Consider the following 23558-nt stretch of genomic DNA (forward strand, 5'->3'; position numbering starts at 1 on the left):
GAGGTGAGAGATTTTTCTTTGTGAACGCTCCTTCATTTCATCTAAGCAGTACTAAACCTAATGCCTTTTTGTTTCAGAGCAGATGGGACAAGAATATTGTACACAGAGCACACAAACACACTCCTGTTGCCGTAATAAACAGGTCTGCTGTCTCCTGCAGTGTTCTGGTCATTTCTGTTATGCTGACTCGAATGTTTCTGTTCACGGAGGCATCCTGAATAACCTGAGGCCTGCCTTCATGGGTGCTGTTCTCCAATCCATTTTCTTGGACCCCATGATTGACAGCTTGATGATCCCTCAGCTCCTCTGACAAGTGGTTAGCCGGAGTGGACTGGTGAGCTACAGAGAAGAGCACATGATAGAGATGAACCAAATCACTGATTTAATCAACCACCAACTGCAGCATTATGGCACTAATACTGGATAACTGATTCATATGTGCAAAACCACCAGTCTGAGGGTCACAGCACTTCTCAGTATCAGGGGCAACTTCTCCTGGGATATAAGCCTATGCACTAATGTAGAACTCTGCATTTTACAACAAAGCTGTGTTTCATATGGACTCACTTACCCAACAGACTGTGCAGCATAGCAATCGCTACAACGATGATGACGAAGCAGATGATTCCAGAAGCCTTAAAAAAAAATGATGAAATTGGGTTATAGTTCAATGCTTTTTGTGTTGAGAGGTGACTTACCAATGGCTCAACCCAACATTTAAGGATAACTAACAATAGAGGGCCTACCAGTGCCAGTTGGACTGTACTCTGAGTAAAGTCACTCCATGCTTTCCTCATCTGGATTCTTAACAGGGCTAGTGAACATGGGCTGATGTTCTCTTCATCCTCAAACTCTATGCATCTGATCAAAATAAATGATGAAATACAGACACAGGAGACAGACATAGAGAGATGGTTCACATAATGTTAATTTTTGAAGAGTTTTGCAATCATGAGCAATATGAGAACAGCACCTTTGCTGCTGAAATGTACCCCAACCAATGAAACAGGTGGGCATTATATAACACTGCACTGCATTCTGTCTATGTGGAGCAAAATAACGAGGATTTTCTGAATAGTAGCGAAGTCAGAACATTCAGGTTTGGCCTTGCATTCTTTCCTAGCCAGGATTTTTTTAATACATACTCAAGATTAGCTTGGGGTCAGAACAAATCATCACAGAGATTGACTCCAATTTCAACCTGTGCCACATCACACATTTACTTTTGGCTATAATTATACAAAACTGAGGCAGTAGTCAACTTAAGCCTACACACCTCCAAGCTTTCTGGTTCACTTACTCCACCTAGACGGTCAGAAATCACAGTGCGTTTTTTCAGATTTAATCAGAATGGATTTATGTGTTTTTTCTAATCAGAGTTCACTAAGCTCTGGACCAAGGTTGGAGTTATCCTACTCTGTGTGAGTATGAGAAAGCTCTGATAAATCTTAAGCATCTAGGAGAAAACTTTTCTTTTTATGATTACTTATCTAGTAGCCTGCTTCTATGAAACAAATTTGGGTAAATGTGGGTAGCTGTGCAGTGCAAACCTTAGTAAGAGTTTCTCCACAACTTCACTCCGATCCTGCTTCTTCTGGGCAGAAATCTGCATTAGTTCTAGAATGTTCTCTGGAACCTCGTATCCATCTTCAGTCAACACAGCCAGGTTATACAATGCCTGTGGATTTAAATTTCTAATAAGGAAATTCAAATCTTACTCATAAAATAAAAATCCATCCAATGATTTTCAGGAAAAACTGCACTAAAAATGATCTTTAGATGCAGCACTATCAAAGTTAATACTCAAGTAAAAAATACTTCATTCCAGGTGGCATATTGAATTGGCCATGTGTCCTTGAACTGCAGAATTACACAGTTTAAAGAAAACCACTTTTCATATGGGCCATAAAATCAAACCCACCAGTTTAAATGGATAGGAGACTTTTTTTTAAATTATTTAAATGATTTTATATTATTTATTTAAATTAAAATGAACAGAGTGAATTTTTTGATGCAAACGAAACATTATGGTTATCCTCTAATCTGTTCAAATTCACCCCTTGGATGATGCCTCTATGTACATGAGTGTGTGTGCACATGTGTGTGTGCATGTGCTTGTGTGTGTTTGTGCGCACGTGTCTGTGTGTGCGTCTGTGTGTGCATTGTGCGTGCGTGTGTGTTTGTGTGTATACCTCAGGGCTGCCAGCCAGTGCTGCTCTGCTGTACATTTCTACAGCTAGAACCATATCACCAGATCCCTCACTCTGACAGTAACGATCTCCCATCTTCAGTAAACCTGAGAAACAGACAGACAGATAGAGAAAGAGAGAGACAGAGAGAGAGAAAGAGAGAGAGAGAAAGAGAACATTTGTCTAGCTCTGAGTGACACTGTTGTTTTGGATGGAGAACACAGAGTTGTATATTTTGTCTCACCAGAGGGATGTGGAGCATGATTATATGTAGAATAATTATGATATCTCCACTGACAGCCATTGTCATCTTTCAGCTCCTGTCAGAGGTGAATATTTCTGTGTTAGTGATGAGTGTCGGCACTTTGTGATTGGTTAAGATGAAACTATGACAGTGATTACCTCACAGAGGTGAATATTTCTGTGTTAGTGATGAGTGTTGGCACCTTGTGATTGGTTAAGATGAAACTATGACAGTGATTACCTCACAGAGGTGAATATTTCTGTGTTAGTGATGAGTGTCGGCACTTTGTGATTGGTTAAGATGAAACTATGACAGTGATTACCTCACAGAGGTGAATATTTCTGTATTAGTGATGAGTGTCGGCACTTTGTGATTGGTTAAGATGAAACTATGACAGTGATTACCTCACAGAGGTGAATATTTCTGTATTAGTGATGAGTGTCGGCACTTTGTGATTGGTTAAGATGAAACCATGACAGTGATTACCTCACAGAGGTGAATATTTCTGTATTAGTGATGAGTGTCGGCACTTTGTGATTGGTTAAGATGAAACTATGACAGTGATTACCTCACAGAGGTGAATATTTCTGTGTTAGTGATGAGTGTCGGCACTTTGTGATTTGTTAAGATGAAACTATGACAGTGATTACCTCACAGAGGTGAGCAGCATTGTTCTGAGCCACGCCAAGTCCTGTCTCTGCTAGCATTGCATACTTCACTAGAGCCTCCTCCCTTAAACATCCAAATGACACACACACACACACACAGACACACACACACATGCAGATACACACACATGCACACACACACAGACACACAGGCAAGAATACAAAAAAAAGTCAAATTTCGCACTGTCGAATCAGGCTGTACAATCAATTTAAAAGTAAAAATATTGTTTCTTGTGAAAGAGAACTATAGGGAGAGACTGAGAGAAAGTACAAGAGAGAGAAAGATAGAGAGAATGAGAGACAGACTAAATAGTGTAGGGTCGCAAGGGTGACAAAGGCATAAAGAAAGGAGAGGGAAAAAGAGCACTGGAGAGAGGGAGAGGGAGAGAGGTAAAAGCAGTGAGTCTCTTCAAGTGTTTCAAGTTTCAAGTTTATATAGAGCCCAATATCACTGTTTAGAGTCTCAAAGGGTTTTACATGCCCACAACAAACAAAACAGATCTTACCATGAGCCTTGCATGTATGTTTTCAGAGCCTCTCTAACGGTAAAACCCAGAAAGCCGTTCCGCTCACAGATGTTTTTAAGCAAACTGGATGGCAAAAGGAAAAGTCATTTTCAAACATTATAATGTCTGCAGCAAAAAGCTTCACTGACCCCTTTTTTTTAACGCCAACAAAGAACCCTGAGGTCAAAAGCTGGTCTAATTTAATCATCGGGCTTCCAAAAAATGGGAATGTCCAGCCTGTGAAATGAGGTCATTAACACTAATGATATCAAACCATCTGCTCTGTCAGTCCAACTGACTTCATTAAGTGGGTGTGAACTCTGTTAAGGCTTTCATTTACCCTAGAGCTATGTCAAAGGTCATGACCTTGGCCAGAAAAGTGAAATTGTCATGTGAGAGGTCAGAACTGACAGCTAAACTAAAATGTTGTTACATTAATTAACATTGACAGTTTTAACACGTGGTAGACCGCTGAAAAATCTGGGGTGCTGTTGTTTGTTGATCAAAAGGCTGTGCTCTGGAGATCCTTAAGGCTATTAAAAGTACACCAGGGTAAATGTTTGTCTTACAGATTCCAGCAGCGGTGAACTTGAAAGACCAGCTCCAGGCTGGGGTGTATTATGTGAACTGCAGATTCAAAGTGCATGTCTATGAAGCCTCAGGGACAAAGTTAGACTCACGGAACTACTCTTGACTTAACCGCTGCTACATAAGAAATTCAACAACAGCAGGTTAATCACTCACATCACAGCTTTTAACGGGTCTCTGGACACACCAAACAGGGCTCCCGTGGACAGGTAGGAGGCAGCCTCCACTGCACCCTCTACATGTCCATACTGCGCTGATTGAAAGAAGCAGTGAAACGCAGCTGTCTGTAAAAAAAAAAAAAAAAAAAGATAAGAGCAGAGTTAGTTTTCTAGTTTTCAGAGTAAGGTTTTTTTTTTATTATTTAGACTTATGGCCTCAGACATCTGTCCTGATGGATTAAGTCAGTGATCACATTTAAAACACCTTAATAATACAATTTTAATGCAACTACACATATCTGACAACTCTGTGAGTTGGGAATGAGTCATACAAACACCAGTCTACTTCTGTGAGATGAAGCTCATAACTGGAATAAATATTTTCACATATGTGGATTACTCTTGTCTTACTCCAGTGTTACTCTGGGAGTGTTAGACTATGTAGACACACAAATCACACTCTCCTTTTTCTACTGGCACTACACATTTATGACCCAACATCTAGCTTCTAGAATCTAATTTCTGGCCAGAAAACAGGATTTAAACCAATTAAAAAACATGATTCAAACTAATTTGAAAACTAGATACGAACAAATTAGACAAAGGGACTCAAACCAATTAAACATTGCCCTGGGAACAATTCGAAAACAGGACTCAAGCAAATTTTGAAATATGGGACCTGAGCCTATTAGAAATTAGGACTTAAAACAACAAGAAAAAACAAACTCAAACCAATTAAAAAACAGGACACAAAACAAGCAGTCTCCAGGAGCTGAAGATGGATGATGTTTATTCCTCACACGGACAGCATGAATCAGAGGGCTTGACTCAGACCTTCTCCCTCTGATATTAAGCTCTGTGTAGTCATGGACTGTCCTTTCATTTTATAACCTCTCTGTGTGAGTTAGCCTTTACTGATTAAGATACATGACTCTATGTGTCTGAATCACTCCACCATCCCCTGATGTTTGGGTGATTCTTTCTTTGTCAACACTCTGTGTTTTGAGAGCACGTTTAAAGACCGGTGTACGGGTTACAGTCTACTACACAAATACGTTCACACTTTGTCCTTATTCATCCTCACTCACTGTATGCGAAGGATATTGTTCTGAAACCACGTCATGGTCTTAACACAACGACAATAATTTGTAGAATTAGTATATTTCCTTATGTAGAGGAAGTATAAGTTTGATTCAGTGTTAATAACTGTACAATTCTGTCCAAATGCCCTGATATTACTTTGGAGGAAGAGGTCACTAGTTAATCAAACAAATAAGTATTTGCCCCCGAAGAAGATAAAAAGAAACTCATAGTTTTGCAAAGCATTCAGACTGTTTGTCAGAAGAAAAATTCTGTGTGAGACACTGTCATAAAGATGTTTCTCCTTAACTTGTTTGGCTGAATTGCCTGAGAAGCTGAGTTTGTGCTGTTTTGGGGGACACTGCTGTTTCCACATGACTGACCAGTCTCCATAATGTTTTTCAAATCTGTAGTTTCTCATGTAACCTCACCACATCATTTTAGAGGTTATGTCGCAGAAGATAAAATGAAAAAAATATCACAACTGTCTTCTAGGCTCTCCTCAATTTTCATTAATGAGCCAAATATTCATCAATGACCTCCATTTAACCAAACTTCAAAATGTCTCAGAAAACGGAGAGTCTTACCAGGTAGTTGTATGAGACAACACGTTTCACAAAACATCACTGATCATCCTATAATGCTCACTGCCTCATGTGAAAGTTTTAAAATCACACCAAACTGAGACTTACCTCATTCTTCCCAGGCTTGTGTGGGTTAAGCCCTCTCAGATGGTACACACCCAGATTAAAGATGCCATCACGGCTGCCGTTTTGAGCTGCTAGCTCAAAGTATTCCATCGCTTTTGTCTCATTCTTCCTGATTGTGCTATAGTACCAGCCAAGACCATTCAGAGCATCTCCAAAACCCTGATACACACACACACACACACACACCAACGCATCAACACACACAAATATATATTGCAGAATAATGTTTATACACAAACACATGTGAACATACTGTCACACACACCAAAACACTGACATGTTATTACTACACACACACACACACACACACACACACACACACACACACACACACACACACACACACACACACACGCAGACAGGGGTCTCACCATGGCAGCAGCCTTCTCCATAAGCTTCAGTCCAAGGGTTGTGTTCTTCTTCACACCTGTTCCCTACATATAACACACCAGTCTTTTTATTTACTTATACATTTATCCACTTACAATCTTTCACTTTTCACTACCACTGAACAAAGAGCAAATCATCTTTTCAGCCAAAAGCATCCAGCTGCACACACAAACACACGCACACACCCACACATACAAAAGGCACTAATTAATTTCACAGCAGAGCACAAAAACAACCAGGAGACACAATATCAGAGTGGCATTTCATATTAGAACCACACATATGTGTGTATACACACACGCGCACACACACACACACACACACAAACATATACCCGCAAACACATACAACCCACACAGAGGTACAAAAATTACCAGAGGGAAAAATATCAGAATGTCACAGTTTTTCAGAAATATATGAACATGCCCACACATACGCATGCACATGCCTCTCAACCACCCCCCCCCCCCCCCCCCCCCCCAACACACACACATACACACAAACACACACACACATACACATACACACAAACACACACACACACAAACAAACAAGCTCCTGGATTCCATTAATTACTCCTCAGTAAATGGATTTCATTATGAGTCAGTAGTCTGGAGCTGTTCAGTAACTGAATGAACATCAGTAACTGCATGTACTTTAATCAGCGTCTTAATAATCCACTTCCTTAGATAATTGACCATTTTACTGCTTTCAGTCCAAGAAGTCAATTTCCCTGCTTCCCCTTGTTATTTTGAAATGCTTTGGGTTTTTGCGTAGAGAGCCCAATGGGAACCGACCTTCAGTAACAGAATGGCATAGTCATACATGGCGATGGGGTCAGTCATTTGCATGGCACCTCTGGCATACCACTGTACAGCTGCAGCGATGTCTTTTGTCACACCGTTTTGGCCCCAGAACAGCATCCTTGCCAGTGTTTTCTGGGTACAAACATCAAAAGTAATACTATTCAGCCAAACAACTCTTATTTCAATTCAAAAAACTAAAAATGTAGGCAACCCTCTTCCAATTAAGCTGTTCTTGAGTTAGGCCAAGGCCTTACCTCAAATTACGCCTCATTACTCTGGACTCTCACAGTTAATTTCCAATATGCTGTGCACATAATACAATTTACTGCATGGTTTCCATTTCCAACCGCACTGAAGTGTGAAACAAAATCCACAGCTAACTACAACAGCGGCCAACATCTACCTAATTATTTTTCGAACAAGAATCAGTTTGAAAGAGATAAAGAGCAACTACTAATGATCACTAAACTCATCAAGAAAATACACTGTAAAAGAAATTCGCAGAGCACAGTTTTTCGTCTTAAAGAAAGTTAAAAGAACAAAACTCCAGTCATCCATGCTATGCAGGACGTGGGATTATCTTGCCTCACTCAATTGAGTCAATTATCATTTGGCATTCTCTCTCATTTAACATTCCAGTTAAAGAAAAAAATCATGATCCACCAGTACTCTGTGGCCTCAGATGCAAGGGACCATGTTAAATAAGAGTGTGATAATGACAAAATGTGTCTTAAACATGTACAGTATGTAGCCATGACAACAGAATCTGACCATGCAAGAAAAGGGCCAGCGTGTCTTTACAGGTATGAAACAATCGTTTGATTTGTAAATGCCTGATGTTGTTTGCGATGTGAGCACAGTAAATAAATCTCATACTGAAATAAATAACATTACACGGTTCAATGAGTTGATCAAAGAACTCCACTCACATTATCATCAGCTCAACATGCTATATCACCATCACGAATGTTTCTTTAAACACAAAATAGATCAAAATAAGAAATACGAATCAAAGGTTCTTGTGAAAACCGTGGAGTTACCACCTGAGATTCGATATCCCCTCTCTCGGCCTGCAGTTTGAGGTACTGGACCACGTCACCCGTCTCAGACATCTGGTTCTGAACCTCCTCCTCATTGCTCAGGTGAACGTGCTCTGTCATATATTGCTGGGGATAAAAAAAACACAAGATCTTGAATTTATTTATTTTCTTTTAAAGATTGTGCCATTTCAGACTTTCAGTTCTGACGTTAAGCTGCTGGTATGTACCTGAAGCACAGAATAGCTTTTTTTTTTTTTTTTTTTTTGTTAAAGAGAGCTGCTGTTGAACCAGAGAATGTGACTTTAAAAAAATGCTGAGACATCCCGTGTCATGTCTGAGCTGACACAACACGCAAGTTCCTTTGTCAGAACATACACACCGGACACTGCCTGACTGCTTGTGTTTCCTTTGGGTGTGTCTGGTCTGCTGTAAGGGCAACTTTATTTTCACAGTAACAAGAAAAAGGCAGGTTCTGTTGCATCAGAGCATAAGCAAACAACTGGTATTATAAAACAAACTGTTTGGGATACTTTTATTTCTCACTTGTAGCATTATGCATTCTGGACTACTCCACGATGTATTGGCATTAATGTGTTTCAGAGACACACATTTTTGGATCAATCTGTATTTTCCCAGTTAAGTTTCCATTAGTTTTGATATTTAAACACACATTCCTCTCAAAGTCCTCTCTTTCCCCTCTACAACATTAGAACAGACCTGTTCATAACTCAGGATAACTCGAGCTATAGCAGATCATCTCCTTGACCAATGTTAAACAACAGGCACAAAAAAACTCAGAGTGAAAATAAGCGTGCTTGTTGTCCATAAGTTACAGTCTGAAGAATTTAGTTTTAAATCCACACTCTGGGTCCATTCAGTTTGAGGTGAGTCAGTGCGCAGGATGAATGGAAATTTATAAATGGAATATCAGGTTGGAATTGGTAAAGGAAATTGAACCTGGCTGTCACGATTAAATCTGTACATAATCACTCACCCTGGAGTCCTGGACTTTTTCACGGTCAATGCTCGTCTGTCTGCCCACGTTGGCATAGTAACCATAAGCCATGTCATAGTCTTTGGGGAAGCCATCCAATCCCTGCATGTGCTTGTAGCCCAGATGCAGGAGTGCCAGGCGGTCATCCCTCACGGCACCAATCAAACTGTAAACGTGACCCTGAGGCAAGACATGCAAAGAGAAACCTGAATGACTGTGTGTTATATTATAAATTGTACAGTATGACTACATCAAACAGAGATGTATCAGAGTTTTCATTTATGGCTGATGAAAACCACTATGAACATAATAAGGAGAAGCTGTAAAACTCTCATCATCTCTAGCACTGTAGATGCCCTATCCTAATGACGCCGTCCTGATACTCAACAACGTTGTACAACAGAAACTCAAGTGATGCTGATCTAGAGCACCCATGTGAATATAATGGAAGAAACCCCAGGAACAATCTGTACTGAGATGGAGCTCTGAGCCTCCATCATCTCATCACAGTCATTGTTCTTCTAACTTAAGAAATGCACTGATTTTATCAGTCCACTGCACTGCGTGTCAACGACACAACTCTTAAGAAGCTCATATATCGTCTTCACGCGTATGGACACTCTAATTAAGAAGATGCTAAGATTATGGTGGTGTGATTTATAGAAATGTATCTAAGCAAACTCCAGTAAGATGGCTGTTCTCTATCACTCTGCTGTTAGTCCTGTTATTTGTGCTCTATTCATTATTAAACTATCCTTAACAGCAGACCAGGCACTGACTCTCCTTTAATTACATAGAAAGTATATAATAGTGTAATCTATGAAAACTAAAAGGTTATTTTTTCCAGAATACAGCATTTTACTCTGGAAATTATACATTATGGTCCTCTGATTACACAGAACTGAATATTTCCAAGACAAATCGTTTTCTATTTTTCTGCCGCACGTGAGCGGAATTTATATTCAAATTCAGAATTGTCTGGATTTATGAAGTGTGCTTGTTTTTAATACATGCTGAAATAAATTAAATGAGGTGTTGAGTGCTCAGTGTGAATACTGAATTAATTGCTATTTGCATAGTCAATGGACTGTATTTTCTTATGTTATTTTGTTGTGTTTTACATATTATAGCAAATGACAGATGCTTCTGCTCCGATGCGTTGTGTGCGTGATGTAAATGAAAAACATTTTTCAGTGATATTGCTCATTTCAAATGAAGATTAAACAAATAAAATAAACATGGACACTACCTGCTCCCAGTCCACAGGGACCCCAAGGCCAGCCAGGTGAGTGGTAGCAAGTAAGAGTGAGGCCCTGTCGTGACCCCAGCAGGAGGCCACCTGAAGCATCTCTGTCCAGGAGGTGAACGTGGGCTCCAGCCCTGTCACCGCTGCAGCTCTGGTCATCTGCCTCACTGCATCATCAAACAGACGCTGGCCAAATCGCAAAGCCATGGTGCTGCTCCATAGGCCTGAGGAAAGTCAGTGCTTATTAGAGTGTGTGTCAGTAATGCTAAAGGCAGATGACAAGGTTTTCTCCTGTTTTTGGTCGGCACGCGTGCCTGTAATTTGATAACAGACAGACGAGTGATGATGGACAGAAGAGCATGTTCTCTCTAAATGGTCATGGATGCTGATTCACCTCCACACCTCCACACCAAATTCTGGTTCTCTCCCACCAACTCCATTATGCTGTCATAATGCTATGAGCTCAAAACCCCTAAATGTCAAGAACTGAAAGCAACTGTGTGAATTGAGAAATTCTCTCCTATATGGTGACATGATAAGTGTGACAAGCACACACCTTGACTCCATTTTTTCAGCTTAATCAGCATGAAAAAAAAGAAGAAAAAAACCCATTGTAAATGTATTGTTAAGGAAACACCCAGGGCTGTGTTGAAAGTGCCACGTAGTAAGATACTTTACAATATTTTGTTATTTGTTCTATTAATTAAACACAGTATATTTTTTTGCTTCTGGATCAGATTTTAAAGCATCTCACTCGTCCTAACTTTCCTGTAGTCCAATTTCCAATTGCCCCCTTTCTGTTGAGCCAACAGAAACAACGGGATTTTGAGCGAACAATACTGCATGAAGCAAAGTGTTATTTTGGTCTCTCTAAAGTCTTACCATCTAGGTCATTTAGATTTGAGCTCAAGACAGGTTTGGACCCAAGAAAAGAAAAGTAATTTTAGAATGCTGAGCCTAAAGTGATCAATCAAACACTTGAAATATTCATTTTGACCCAAGTCTGTTTGATTCAAGAAAACACTACGAAGAGTACACACACCTGAGTTCAGTTTGTCTTGTTGAGAGTGCAGGAATTTCAGCATCGGACCATGTTTCCTTTGCTGCTCCCAAGTCCATGTTTGCTTGCACATCTTTTGACCAAACTTTTTTCTTAAATCTTCATAATATGACAGACATACATCTGACAGACCAAAATAAACAACACACACACATACACACACACACACACATACACACACACAATCCTTCAATATCCTTCAGTCTCCTTAATAGAGCAATAAAAACTGACATTGATAAAGAAAAATGGACATTGCAGGGAAATGCAGCAGACAAATCCACATATGACTACACTCAGGCTGTTTACTGTAACACTTGTTAAATTCTTACATCCTCTGGTCATTGTTGTGAAAGAAAAGTCATAGGTTATGCCTTGCTGTGATCACATTATGAGCTTTGTAATACGTTTTACAAAGCTCCGAACAGCTTTGAGCTTAAAATATAACCAACGATGTGATTAACCTTTACGGAGCTCACCTTCTACTCCGACGTCTCCGTTTTTTCTCTGCTCCTCCAGAAAGCCGACTATGACCTCCCTCATGTTCTCACAACCCTGCTGGACCCTGTCTAACTCCTCAAGTGTCTGTCTGGGAGCCAGAGGGTTTACAACCTGGAACAGACATCTCATCACAATGCTGAAACCACATGAACATAAAAAGCGCTGTTCTGTATAGTCACACAGACAGATTCACTCAGCATATGTTGTGAAACTAACTTTTGTAAGTGTGTATACATGTTCAAAACAATAATGGAGGTGACAATAGAATGAAGGTTCCGCAAACACCTTGTCAGATCCGAGACGATAGTATTTGATTGGTCCAAAGTAGCCATGAATCCCAGTCATGTACTTGTCCCCTCCAATCACGAAATAGCCCGTGGTGTCGTTGTGGTGGAGTGATTTCTGAAAACTGGAAATATTTTAATAGTGTGAATAGACAAGTCTGTGTTTCGGTATTCAGACTGTTTTTCTTTAATGTGATTTGTACAAAACAATGAGAGCCAATTAGGTAGTGTGAATTGATTGATGGTATCCAAATTACTTGTAAGTGTGTGATGTCTCCACTGTTCCCCCTGTGAGTGCAGTATAATGTATTTTGATGTTTGCCTGCAAAAAAAGAAAAAGAAGAAAGGTAAAATGAAAAATACATCCATTATGAATGAAAACTAGAACCAAGATGTTGAGATACGGTACAATGAATGTGAAAACACAAAGAGATTTTTGGATTATATGGCACCTTTAAGCACTGACAGAATAGAGGTTGGGTTGACAAAGCAGTAACTTAATTACTGAATGCCAGACGGAGACTTCGCTGAATAAATTCATGCCAAAGAAAACTCAAACTTAACTGAATTAAGTCAGTAACAAACAATCAGCTGAGGCAATGGGTTTTGGTTGTCAGCAGAAGTTCACTAACTATGTCTTTTTTAGCATACTGGGATTGTATTCAAAAAGGAGTAATGATTACTGTATAAGGCTAATCTTCATCCAAGTCCTTTCTAACATTTCACACATGTAATGGTGTTACAAAACTATCTTAGGGTGTTATAAACATGTGCATGTCAGAAATTTCACATGCAAAAATAATGACACAGCTACAAAAGTACCACAAATAATAATAAAACTATTCTATTTACTTTGTTTCTTTGTTTGTTTCTTTCTTTCTTCTCTCTTTCAGTTTCCCAGTCAGCTCACTGCTGCACTTTAGGACATATTGCACCATAATTTAAGCACTTTTCTCCAATATCACATTGTACTGTGTGTAGTATTACTGTGGGATGCAGAAAGTGCTTGTTTTGCACTCAGCTGTCAGTCCTCCAGCACCTGAGTGAACAGTCCTGCTGCCGTCTAGCCCTCAACAGTGTCCACACAGGGTTTTTTGGGCTTTGAGGTTACTGAATATGACTCAGATCTTTTCACAGGATGTCTCACCTTTGAAACTTGGATGAAGCAGTCCAGTCGGATCCATGTCCGAAGAGGGAGGGCTGCATGAACTGTGAACGCGTGTTCTTCACCAGATGCAAAACGGGCCTGAACCACCAATTTGCCTTTGAAAAAATCCCCCCAAAAAACAAAAATAAACCCAGTGACAATAGAGAACACTATCTACTTCTGTCTATACGGCAGTAAAACACAGATCGTTGTACCCAAATGCATGTCGTCCAATGAAAACATAACGCTCGTCAGTATGTACTCTGTGGGATCCAATGCAAACACACCATCTCCCTGAGTACACTCAACCCTGTCAATTCACAGTACATCATGTAATCTCTTCCTAACATGAACACCACACAGCCATTCAAAATGTTTCTACTCCGCACATTCTCTGCGCTGTCCAATTACAGCACAGCTTTGTACTCCCTGTCATCCAATCCAGAAAACAGTTGACCTCACTCACCTGTGTTTGTCAGCATTATAAGAGGAGTGGTGTAGTTCTGATGCTCATTCAAGTGTTTGACGATCCCACACAGATTGCCGCTACACCAGTCCAGCAGGTACATCCACACAGACACCGTCACTCTGTGGGACCACATTACAGTACTGAGCTGCTTGTCACAACTGTCACCTAGGCATGCAAATCACCTCCTAATATTCTCCCTCTGAGCTGCTGTTACATTGAGAAAGACCAATGGAGACTGTGAAGGACAGTTTTGGGTGCCTCTCCAGGGTGCTTACCTTAACTATCCTGTCAAAAGAAGTAAACAACATTGTGTACCATCTATTGCTGTGTGAGCTCTTAGCATTATTAGTGTCAAATATGAACTGCAGTGAGCACACTGTGAGAGAATTGTGTTCACGGTTAAATCTGTCTTTCCCCAAATGCACAGACCTGATTATTACAATCAAAAGTTCCAGCTTTTATAGTGTCACTTGTCTTTAGCGTATGATAGCATCCGGGCATTTTCTGTGAGACAATTCAAATGAATTGCCTTTCCATTCCAATTAGATTATTCAGATGAGATATCAACAGAGAGATAATTTGCCATTCTAATGTAAGTTCCAATTACTGTAAGGTATAGTCACTTTATGACTGTACTCATGTAGGGGGAATTTGTATTAAGACAGTGAAGTTGTGGACTGTGTTTTCTTCAGATAAGAGAGACTGTTGTTATTATCCCACAATATGGTTCTGCTCAGTCTCATCACTTTGTTCAGTGGGAACTGAGGAGTTTGTTATATTATCACTGTGTACTTACAGCTGGGTCAATGGCCAGAGGCAACATGCTTGTGTGGCAGAGTTTGGTCACTTCAGACGGATATCAGTGAAATTCACTTATTATAAATATAAACTTGTCAAGCTTTTTGTCAACATGTTTGGTCTAGTTTTGCAGTTTATTTCACAATTAATAAATTTGTGAAATGATCATAAACATCAAGATTGGATTTTAATGATGCTTATGGACCACTGCATAAAAGTGATGCAGGAGAACATGTAAACTATCACTTCTTCCATTCTCACTAAGGTTGCACATGATTACACAAGGAATTTTCTATGTTTTAATTATTTTAGTTACCATATGATCATTTCATTTGTAACTACATAATAAATTATTTAGCTGTTCAGAAGACTTTGGACACACCTGCTGATAAGGATTACCATCAAAAATGGTTTAATGCTGCTTAATCAGTTCCCCAAAATATATAGCCTACAGAGCTGTCACTCATCTAGTAGACTCTAGTGCCTCTTAACCATAATGTTAATCTGACTTGAAGTAAACCACACTATCCGTTTTGTCTGGCCCCTCTTTGATTGGTAATACTGATATTTGAGGAGAGGTGGAATACACTATTTCACAGCTGTACATTTGATAGCAGGTGCTTGACCAGAGTGAAAACAAATCTCCTATTAGTACCCTGTTGATCCTCTCACTGTGCCTTACAATAACACAATACAGCCATTCCAAAAGTGTTAAATATTTGTAAGAGAAAATGCAATTTTCACATGTGGGGTCAGAAAGGGTTCATTTCTTTTTGTGCCACTCATCCTTCGACCACTCGCTTTTCTGTCACTTTGGTAAGAGTAGGCAGGGATTTATGAAACCTCGCACACTGAAAAGCAGCGAGAGTATATTGTCATAAATTATAAAAACATAATTATGTGTTTAACATATGTAGTATACATTTCAATATCTCAAACATTTAAGTATGGCGGTTGCAGGTGAAGAATGTTAGTTTGTTATGAATGTTACATCTCAGACCTGGGTTTGTCTGCGGTAAAGATGCGAACTCTCTCAAGATCCCGGTTAATGAAAGACTTGAAGGTGCGAATGACGCCAAAGTTCTCCCCGGTGCTGACAAAAGGAAATGTCAATAGGTCCACTGTATCTAAAAACACACATGCAACCACAGAGTTTACATCTACTGAATACAATAATTAAGTAAGTAACTAATTAATTAAGTAACAACATTTTCCTAAATTTCCCTCAGGATCAATAAAGCATCTATCTATCTATCTATCTATCTATCTATCTATCTATCTATAAAATGATAACATAAAACAATGATACAATGCACAGTGAAAGGAAATTGAAAAATATGTGGATCCCTTTTTTTTTTTTGACAAAAAAAGACCTTGTGTCATACATCATATCAGTACATTTTAATATGTGACACATTGTTGTTGAATTGTGTTTACAATACTGTTTCACAACAGCAGTTTGATTAAGGGCACTCTGAAAAGCCATCTGTCACCCACAGATAATACATCTACGGGCATCTTCCGTGTAATAATTATACTCATATGACTAACAGCTCCCGTGTCAGCTAACGCAAACACATCTGATTTGTTAGTTAGGAGCTCACCTGATTCGTGAGGGCACTGTCGCACTCTGTCTTTAGTCAATTTCCACGTCAGCTCTGCATCCCAGGCTGGACATCTGGTGCGTGGTTTTACAGGGCGCTCGGAGGGTGGAACTGTCTGGAGGATTTTGAATGTTCGGACCAGAGATCTGTGATAATCAGAGCTGTTTTCATCTCCACTTTTAACTCTGTCAAGATGGTTCAACCAGGCCCTCAGCATGACATCTCGTACATCCACCGACTGTCTGACAAAAAAGTCTCTCCTGTAGGTTACACATGCTGGAAAGGCAAGTGCCACCGTTAGAGTCTTTGGTTTCCCCAGACGTCTGAGGTTGGTCCATCTTTTCCTGAAGACCTTCACACCGGTACTCTGCACCGTTGAGAGCAACACTTCCAACTGGATCTCACAGGCTCTGGAGCACTGGTACTGCAACTGAACGCTTGAGCCATCCACCACAACATCAGGGGCAAAGTCAAACTGCACAAAGTCACCATGTATAATCTCTTCTGTAGATGGTGATGGAGACGTGATAGTGTATGTCAGGAGCTCACACTGAAACTAATGGAACAATAGAAAAATGTACAAATTGAACCTGAAATGTGTATGATGGCTTAATATTAAATAACACGTAAATGCGAGTTTTAACTAAACGTAATGGAGTAACTTAACTTTACTGCACGGAGGCACAAATTGACATCACCAAAATCTGTTTTTGATGATCATAAAAAAGTGGGTTTTCACGTAGCAACATAAGCTATACAGTAATCTATAGCTACAAACGTCGTTTTACGCACAGTCGAGTTAACATTTCATTTGCAGCTTCTTATCCCACGGTAAATTACACATTTGGTGGAAATACAGCCTGAGATCATAACACATATTTTTATTTTAAAAATGTTTTGCTATAAAGCAAGTGAAAGTCGTATTTTGTTTCCAGTTTGTTAAACCGGTCATGATGACACGACACAGTCACCGTGAATAGCCTACAACCTGTCACAATGGAGTAGCCTACATGTTCGCAAATTAAGACTAAAAATTATGTCTGAATCCTCCAACTGTCAGATGTGATTGCATTTTGTAGGCTGCAAAACGGTCCAGTTCTACAATTTAAGTAATCTACAATACCTCTAATGCCAGTAGTTTTCGATGTTCTACATCTTGGGAAAAGCTCATTTATTTCTGGTAGAGAACAGGAAGCTTCGTTTTTTACAAGCTTCTAAAAAAAGTTTTTTTTAAAAAATGTAAACCGAATAAACCTGATATCTTACCAGTGAAACAAACATAAAACAAATGGCTGAAGTGCTGACGAAGCGTACACTCTCCAGAACTTTCATGTTGTCTTGTAACTGAAATCATTACACTGCGATAGTTTAACAGCGTCGGTTTGGTCTTCTCCAATTCAACAAGTCAAACTGAAAATCCATGAACTCGATGTCAGCATATTAATTTAATGAACATACTTTGGAACGCCATCAACATTTCAGTGCGCCTTTCGGTATGTCCGTCTCTTGCTCTGCCTTCTCTTCCGTGAGATTTTGACAGGTGGGGCTAAGTGTGTTGGTGACACCTGTTCAGTAGTTTTGTTATATTCACAGCATAGTTCTCAGTACAGAGTCGCAGCGCTCTCACTGCTGCTGCTGCAATTGTACACGAAAAGACTTGCAGAACACCGCACACACACGAAATGTGATCTTTTAAAAAGTCACACAAAGGCTTTTAGGCGTCGGGATAATAATAATCTGTGTGGTTTGGCTTCAGTGCGAAAATGTTCAGTCTGCGCGGCGCTAACTAGGATGTTAGTTCCGCATACGTTTACAGTGCATTGTTTATTCATCAAGATCTTTAACAGGCTACAATGCGACAAGGAAAAGATCAGAGGGTTAAAGCACAAATACTTGGGATATCACTGCGCACTTCCAAAATCTGATGTAGAAGAATCGATCTACATGATCTGAGCAGTTTTCGGTATTACTCTGTGTACACCTGACAGGGTAATTGTGAAGCCCGGATCATGCGGACTGACTTCCAATTGTTAGAAGGGTAGATCTGAGGCTTTTCTTTGTGGAGAGTATAGCAACTGTAATAACCGAAACAGAATAACCCGCTAGAGTAAAGAGAATATACGTGAATTATTACTGATGTTAACCATTCAGTTCTGAGTGATTAATCTCTGACAATCATTAACACGTACACGTAGTAATTTGGGACACCAATTTAAATTGGTATTTTACGTTTACACTAACGTAAGCTAATTTAACTAATTTGGAATTGTTGAAGTTTTTAAAGTTAGTAGGGCTCGATAGTAACACCCGAGAGACTAAAGACATATGCAACATAATGAAATCACAATGGCTGGACAAATAGAGATACAGAGACGGACGGACAGACAGACAGACGATAGATAGATAGATAACACTTTATGAATGAATGACAAGAATAAATGCAAAATATGAAATTGGGTGGATTCTGAGTGGCTGTAAACCAGAATAACAGTCTGTACTGTCTGCTAGATTATATTCTAACTATAATTAGAAAGCAGTTTTGACAGGAGCAAACTTTGCTAATAGGCCAGATGTTGTGAAAAGATGGTTAACTGTTAAACTATTTAACTATTCATTTCATAACACAACAAAGGATCACACGGCCTATTTCATGATCTCTGTCATGAATTTGGCTTTACAATGACAATAAGCATGCTGTCCTTTGCTGCGCATTCAGAACAAGAGTGTTACATGTTGTGGAAAAGTTTGCCCAAACCACCCAGAGTTACAGATTATCCATTAAACCAAGGTTCCCAGTTTAAGCACATGATGATAGCATTAGCATTAAGTGTGACCTTCTGTGCTTAAAGCAATAATCTTGACTACTGGACAGCTGCTAAGCAGTCCAATTTTAGGCTGTGTAATGTAGCCTGAAAACATTTACCTGATATGCTTCCCCCATTTTCCTTTTAAATGTCAGCTACCTAGTTAAAATAGGTTAATGACTGTGTTAAGAAAACACTGATATGTAAGAAGACATAAAAGAAACTATTAAACAAGAGAGCAGGGGTTTTCAAGAACTCCTGCAAAAAAGTAATAATACACAGTCTAAATTCTAAAGGTTTGATCACATATAGCCAGGTCTTGGTGAGTAGGTGTTATTGTTTGGTATACTTGGTACAAGGAGGTACATTTCTCTGTGTCTAAATACACAATCTACAGTATGACTCAGTAAAGCTGCACCTAAACATGAATTAGTTCAATATAATATTTTTCAGCACAATACAACTTGGTCCATATGCTGTAGAATTTTGACTGGTTGAAAGTTCCTTGTTACAATTTAAGATGATAAAATAAGTGGAAAACGCAAGGGGTCAACAATATTGATTTGCCAGATCCTAGGATGCGCTGTGGACATATGTGAGTATACCTTGCTCTTACCAACTGCAGTATGCTACATGTATAACTTTCCAGTTCTTCTTTATCCACTGTGAAAGGTAGGTTTTTCCTTTTTGGCAACAGTTCCAAATAAACCAATATTTGAAAGAAGCAGAGCCGGTATTTGAAAGAGAGAACCTCTTTGTTTCTTACTGCATTGCCCGTGCCTTTGATGTTTCTGTTTCTAGCATCTGTGCCATGTAAATGCTTATTACTTTGTCCAGGTAGATATGACATTCATCAGCATAGTGCTGACACTGATTGTTCCCAGAGCTGGCCAGAAGAATTTTCAGGCTTATTGTGCAAGAGACATCTGTGATGCTGTCAGAGAATTCTGAGCTCTACCGTAGAAGGAGTGGTTTAGGTGTGCATGTCAGGGACCAGTAGAATTCGACCAAGTCAAACCCAAGACAGTGTAACTTATTCCAGCATCAAACTACTGTTGCTTAGCCCTCCCCTCCCATCTTTACCATCCTTCTCTCTGTTTCTCAATCTTCCCCCCTACCTTTCCCCTGGTTTCACAGCACCACCACTCTGGGTTTCTTGCTGCAAGGAAGATTTTTTGCAGCAGCAGACACTCACTCTAGCTGCTCTGGTCTAGTGGTTTCTCCAGCCAATTTTTCACACGCTCCACCCAATTAAAGGTACCAAGCAGTGTGTGTAAACAACCATCTGTGGCTGAGATAGTTTTGAGGAAGATGTGTTTCAGCATGTGGGGAGAACTGAAGGAAGTGAACGATATCCTCAACCAATGACAGAAAGTGCTTGCAACATTAACACAACTGCAAGGAGTCAGACTGCCTCTCAGCCAATCACAAGCTGTGAAAGCAACTATCAACAGTGCAGAGTTCTCCAAACCAGAACGCCATCCAAAGGCATGGCACTGAAGCAGATTAAACTGTTTGCTCCTTTAGTCTCTGACATGTAATCTACTGGCTAGGCATGCTATTTGTAGGCCCATGTGGGGAAGCCAGCTCTGTGATTCTCCACAATGTCATTGTCAAGGTATGGAAATTCACAAACAGAGAGCACCTGATGGAAAAAATATTAAAGAGCAAAAGAGAGACAGGCATCAGTAAAACAGGACATGCTGAATTTAAAAAGCCAGAATAGGGAAAGACAAAGGGAGAGAGAGAAAGACAGACAGACAGAGAGAGCAAGAGAAAGAGAGAGAGAAAACAAAAATGAAGAGATTAGAGAGGTGATATGACATTATTAATATTTATTTTCATGCATTATTAATTGTTTGTTGTGGCTGGCTTAATTTTTCACTCCTTTAAATAAACCATATTTTGCTCTGTCAGTCTCATTGGCTTATACTGCACGTGCCTTTTACCTCACGTGAATAAAACGAGTGGATGCTGGCAACATCAGTACGTGACTGTCTGTCTCATATGACAACACAGACCACTGGCGTTGAAGATCTGTGGAAGCGTGGTTAAATATACCAATTTTGCCATACCAAATGAATTACTAAATTGTTTTGGCAAAACTCAACAGCATTTTGGGCTATCTGTGGAACTAAGGGTGGTAAAGATGGAGGATGTCCATGTAAGCACTGCTCTTGCCGAGGGTGAAAATCATTGAATGTGGACTAGGCCCTGCTTTTTTGCTACTTTTAAAATCCGAAATATAAACATTCATCCCCTCCTCCACGAAAGGTACTGAAAGCTATTTTTCTTTTACCAGTTTGCTCTGTGCAATCCTTACTGTTATTATTACTACCGGTGAGGCTATTTTAACTGATAGTGTTTTAGAGACTGTTCCACCTGCTTGCCCTTGTCAAACACACAGTCCTAAATTCTCCATCTTACACACACATATTTTTAATGTCTCATTAGTATCTTGTTCACGAGTCTTCATCTACATTCACATTAATTCATCCAAAGCAAATTACATAATGAATCCAAATAATACACATAAGGGGTAAATGCAGAGAAACTTTGGGTCTACAAGAATATACTATAAGTTCTACTTTTTATTCTTAGTTTGGTTATCTATAACAATGTTATAATGCTAATCTGAAACACATTGATTCCAAAAGGGAAGGTAATATTTTGAATAAAGAGTAGAACCAGCACTGAGTTAGCTCGAATTCTGAATCGCAGCAAATTATGCTCATCAATTAAGCAAGCAATTACTCATGCACTGAGTCGACCACTTTCAACCATAGAAAGGCAAAAAAAAGAGACTTAGGCATGGAACTGACCTATTTTACCTGTCACTGTGGATTACATCCCAACAGATTTAAAGGGAGAAGATCGGTTCTGCTCAGTATCTACCACTATCTGCCATCTCAGCCATGTCTAGTCTTTTAGATAGGGAACAGCCATTTGGTGCAGTTCTTTGCCATCAAGCACCTGTATCAGAAAATGACAAACTCACCCATGGCCAGTTTGTGACTGCGTATGCTGTCTGAATGTTCTGCAGATTTTCTGTGTCGCCATTTAGCAATTTTGTGTTTGGGAACACAGAAGTTTACTGGAGGCTCATGTGCTTTTGCAAATGAAAGCTCACAGTTATTTATTTATTTTTTTTTTTAAAATGAAATTTTAAGGACATATTGGTCTTTATTGTCTTGTTGAAATATTGTACTTGCTGAAACTTGTTGATATTGTCTTATTGAAATATTGTACTTCCAGACACGAAGACATTCAAGTGTTTTCCATTCAGAAGAGTTTCCATAGATACCATCAAGATCAGATTTTGAAATATCACAGCATTCATTAGTTAATGAATTTATCTTATGCATGAAAATGAGTTTATTTTGAATAGCAGCAGTTCCTAGTGCCAGGTATTTGGGTGCCAAGAAGAATCTTTAATGTGAAAGGATCCCTTTCACTGAAAGGAAACATCAGAAGAATATCTGGTCTATTCAGTTGAAAGAAATGACATTTGACTGATGTTTTGTCTGACACTAGAGGGAGCAATGTCCTTGGCTTGACACATGAATCTATGGGCTGTGCTTCTCACTGAGGTATTGGCAACACTTCACATAGAGGGCTTTATTCCTGCTGGGTTCTATTCAGGAGAAAACACCTAAATAATGCTATTAATGGTCCAAACAGTCCCTAACTTAACTAGATGAAATGTATTTGTATTAGGTGAATGTGAGAAGAAATATCTGCTCCAGTTTACCTCCGAGATGTTCACATAACCCTGATGCTCACCATGCTGGTGGTGACAAAATTGCTTTTGTTCTTTTTCCCTCTGAACTCACACACACACACCCACACACCCAACCACACACACACAGACACAGACACACACACCATGTTTTATTTTCTCTCCCTTGTCTCCTCACCTTTCTGTCCTCTTTCCTTCCTGTTTTCTTCTCTCCCTTAACTGTTGGAAAGGAGGGAAGGGAAGTAGGCTATCAGATACACCGAGTTCGTGCTGTTGTTGGTCTCTGAATCCATTTCTTGTCGTATGTTCCTTTTAAAAGATATTTGATTGCATATTTGTTCTATTCTGCTCCGTTTTATTAAGGAGTCTCATTCTGTAACGCTCAAAGATATTTGTGAGAAGGTTATTGCAAATGGTAAGTTTTATTCCAGTGATCATGGATCAGTGATCATGGCTGTGATCTGTGCCCAGTGGGTTTATTATTTACGGATGGTTACGGAATATCGTGCGTGTAGCCTATGTGTGTGCGCGCAAAC

The 23558-nt window shown here is 39.5% G+C and overlaps 1 protein-coding gene across 1 annotated transcript; it reads right to left on the reverse strand.

Annotated features, from left to right (window-relative positions):
- Window positions 1–73: 73 nt before the first annotated feature.
- LOC115822793 (protein sel-1 homolog 3) lies at window positions 74–17811 on the reverse strand. Its single transcript, XM_030786712.1, has 24 exons — window positions 17794–17811; window positions 16480–17035; window positions 15876–16002; window positions 14075–14196; window positions 13609–13724; window positions 12719–12783; window positions 12463–12586; window positions 12156–12288; window positions 11662–11802; window positions 10623–10843; window positions 9374–9553; window positions 8383–8505; window positions 7331–7471; window positions 6515–6577; window positions 6126–6302; window positions 4352–4479; window positions 3608–3691; window positions 3084–3165; window positions 2434–2509; window positions 2193–2296; window positions 1551–1678; window positions 747–861; window positions 572–635; window positions 74–339 (listed from the first exon to the last, which is right to left on the reverse strand). The coding sequence occupies exons 1-24, from the start codon at window positions 17809–17811 to the stop codon at window positions 74–76; spliced, it is 3354 nt and encodes a 1117-aa protein (XP_030642572.1).
- Window positions 17812–23558: the final 5747 nt, after the last annotated feature.

Source organism: Chanos chanos, chromosome 10, assembly GCF_902362185.1.
Source record: "Chanos chanos chromosome 10, fChaCha1.1, whole genome shotgun sequence".
Lineage (NCBI taxonomy): Eukaryota > Metazoa > Chordata > Actinopteri > Gonorynchiformes > Chanidae > Chanos > Chanos chanos.

Excerpts from the sequence above, each read along its gene's own strand:
- LOC115822793 (XM_030786712.1), bottom strand. Across the intron at positions 16,003-16,479 it reads ACAGTGCCCTCACGAATCAG|ATACAGTGGACCTATTGACA; the intron begins GTGAGCTCCTAA and ends GTGTGTTTTTAG. Across the intron at positions 10,844-11,661 it reads ACAAGACAAACTGAACTCAG|GCCTATGGAGCAGCACCATG; the intron begins GTGTGTGTACTC and ends GACTTTCCTCAG.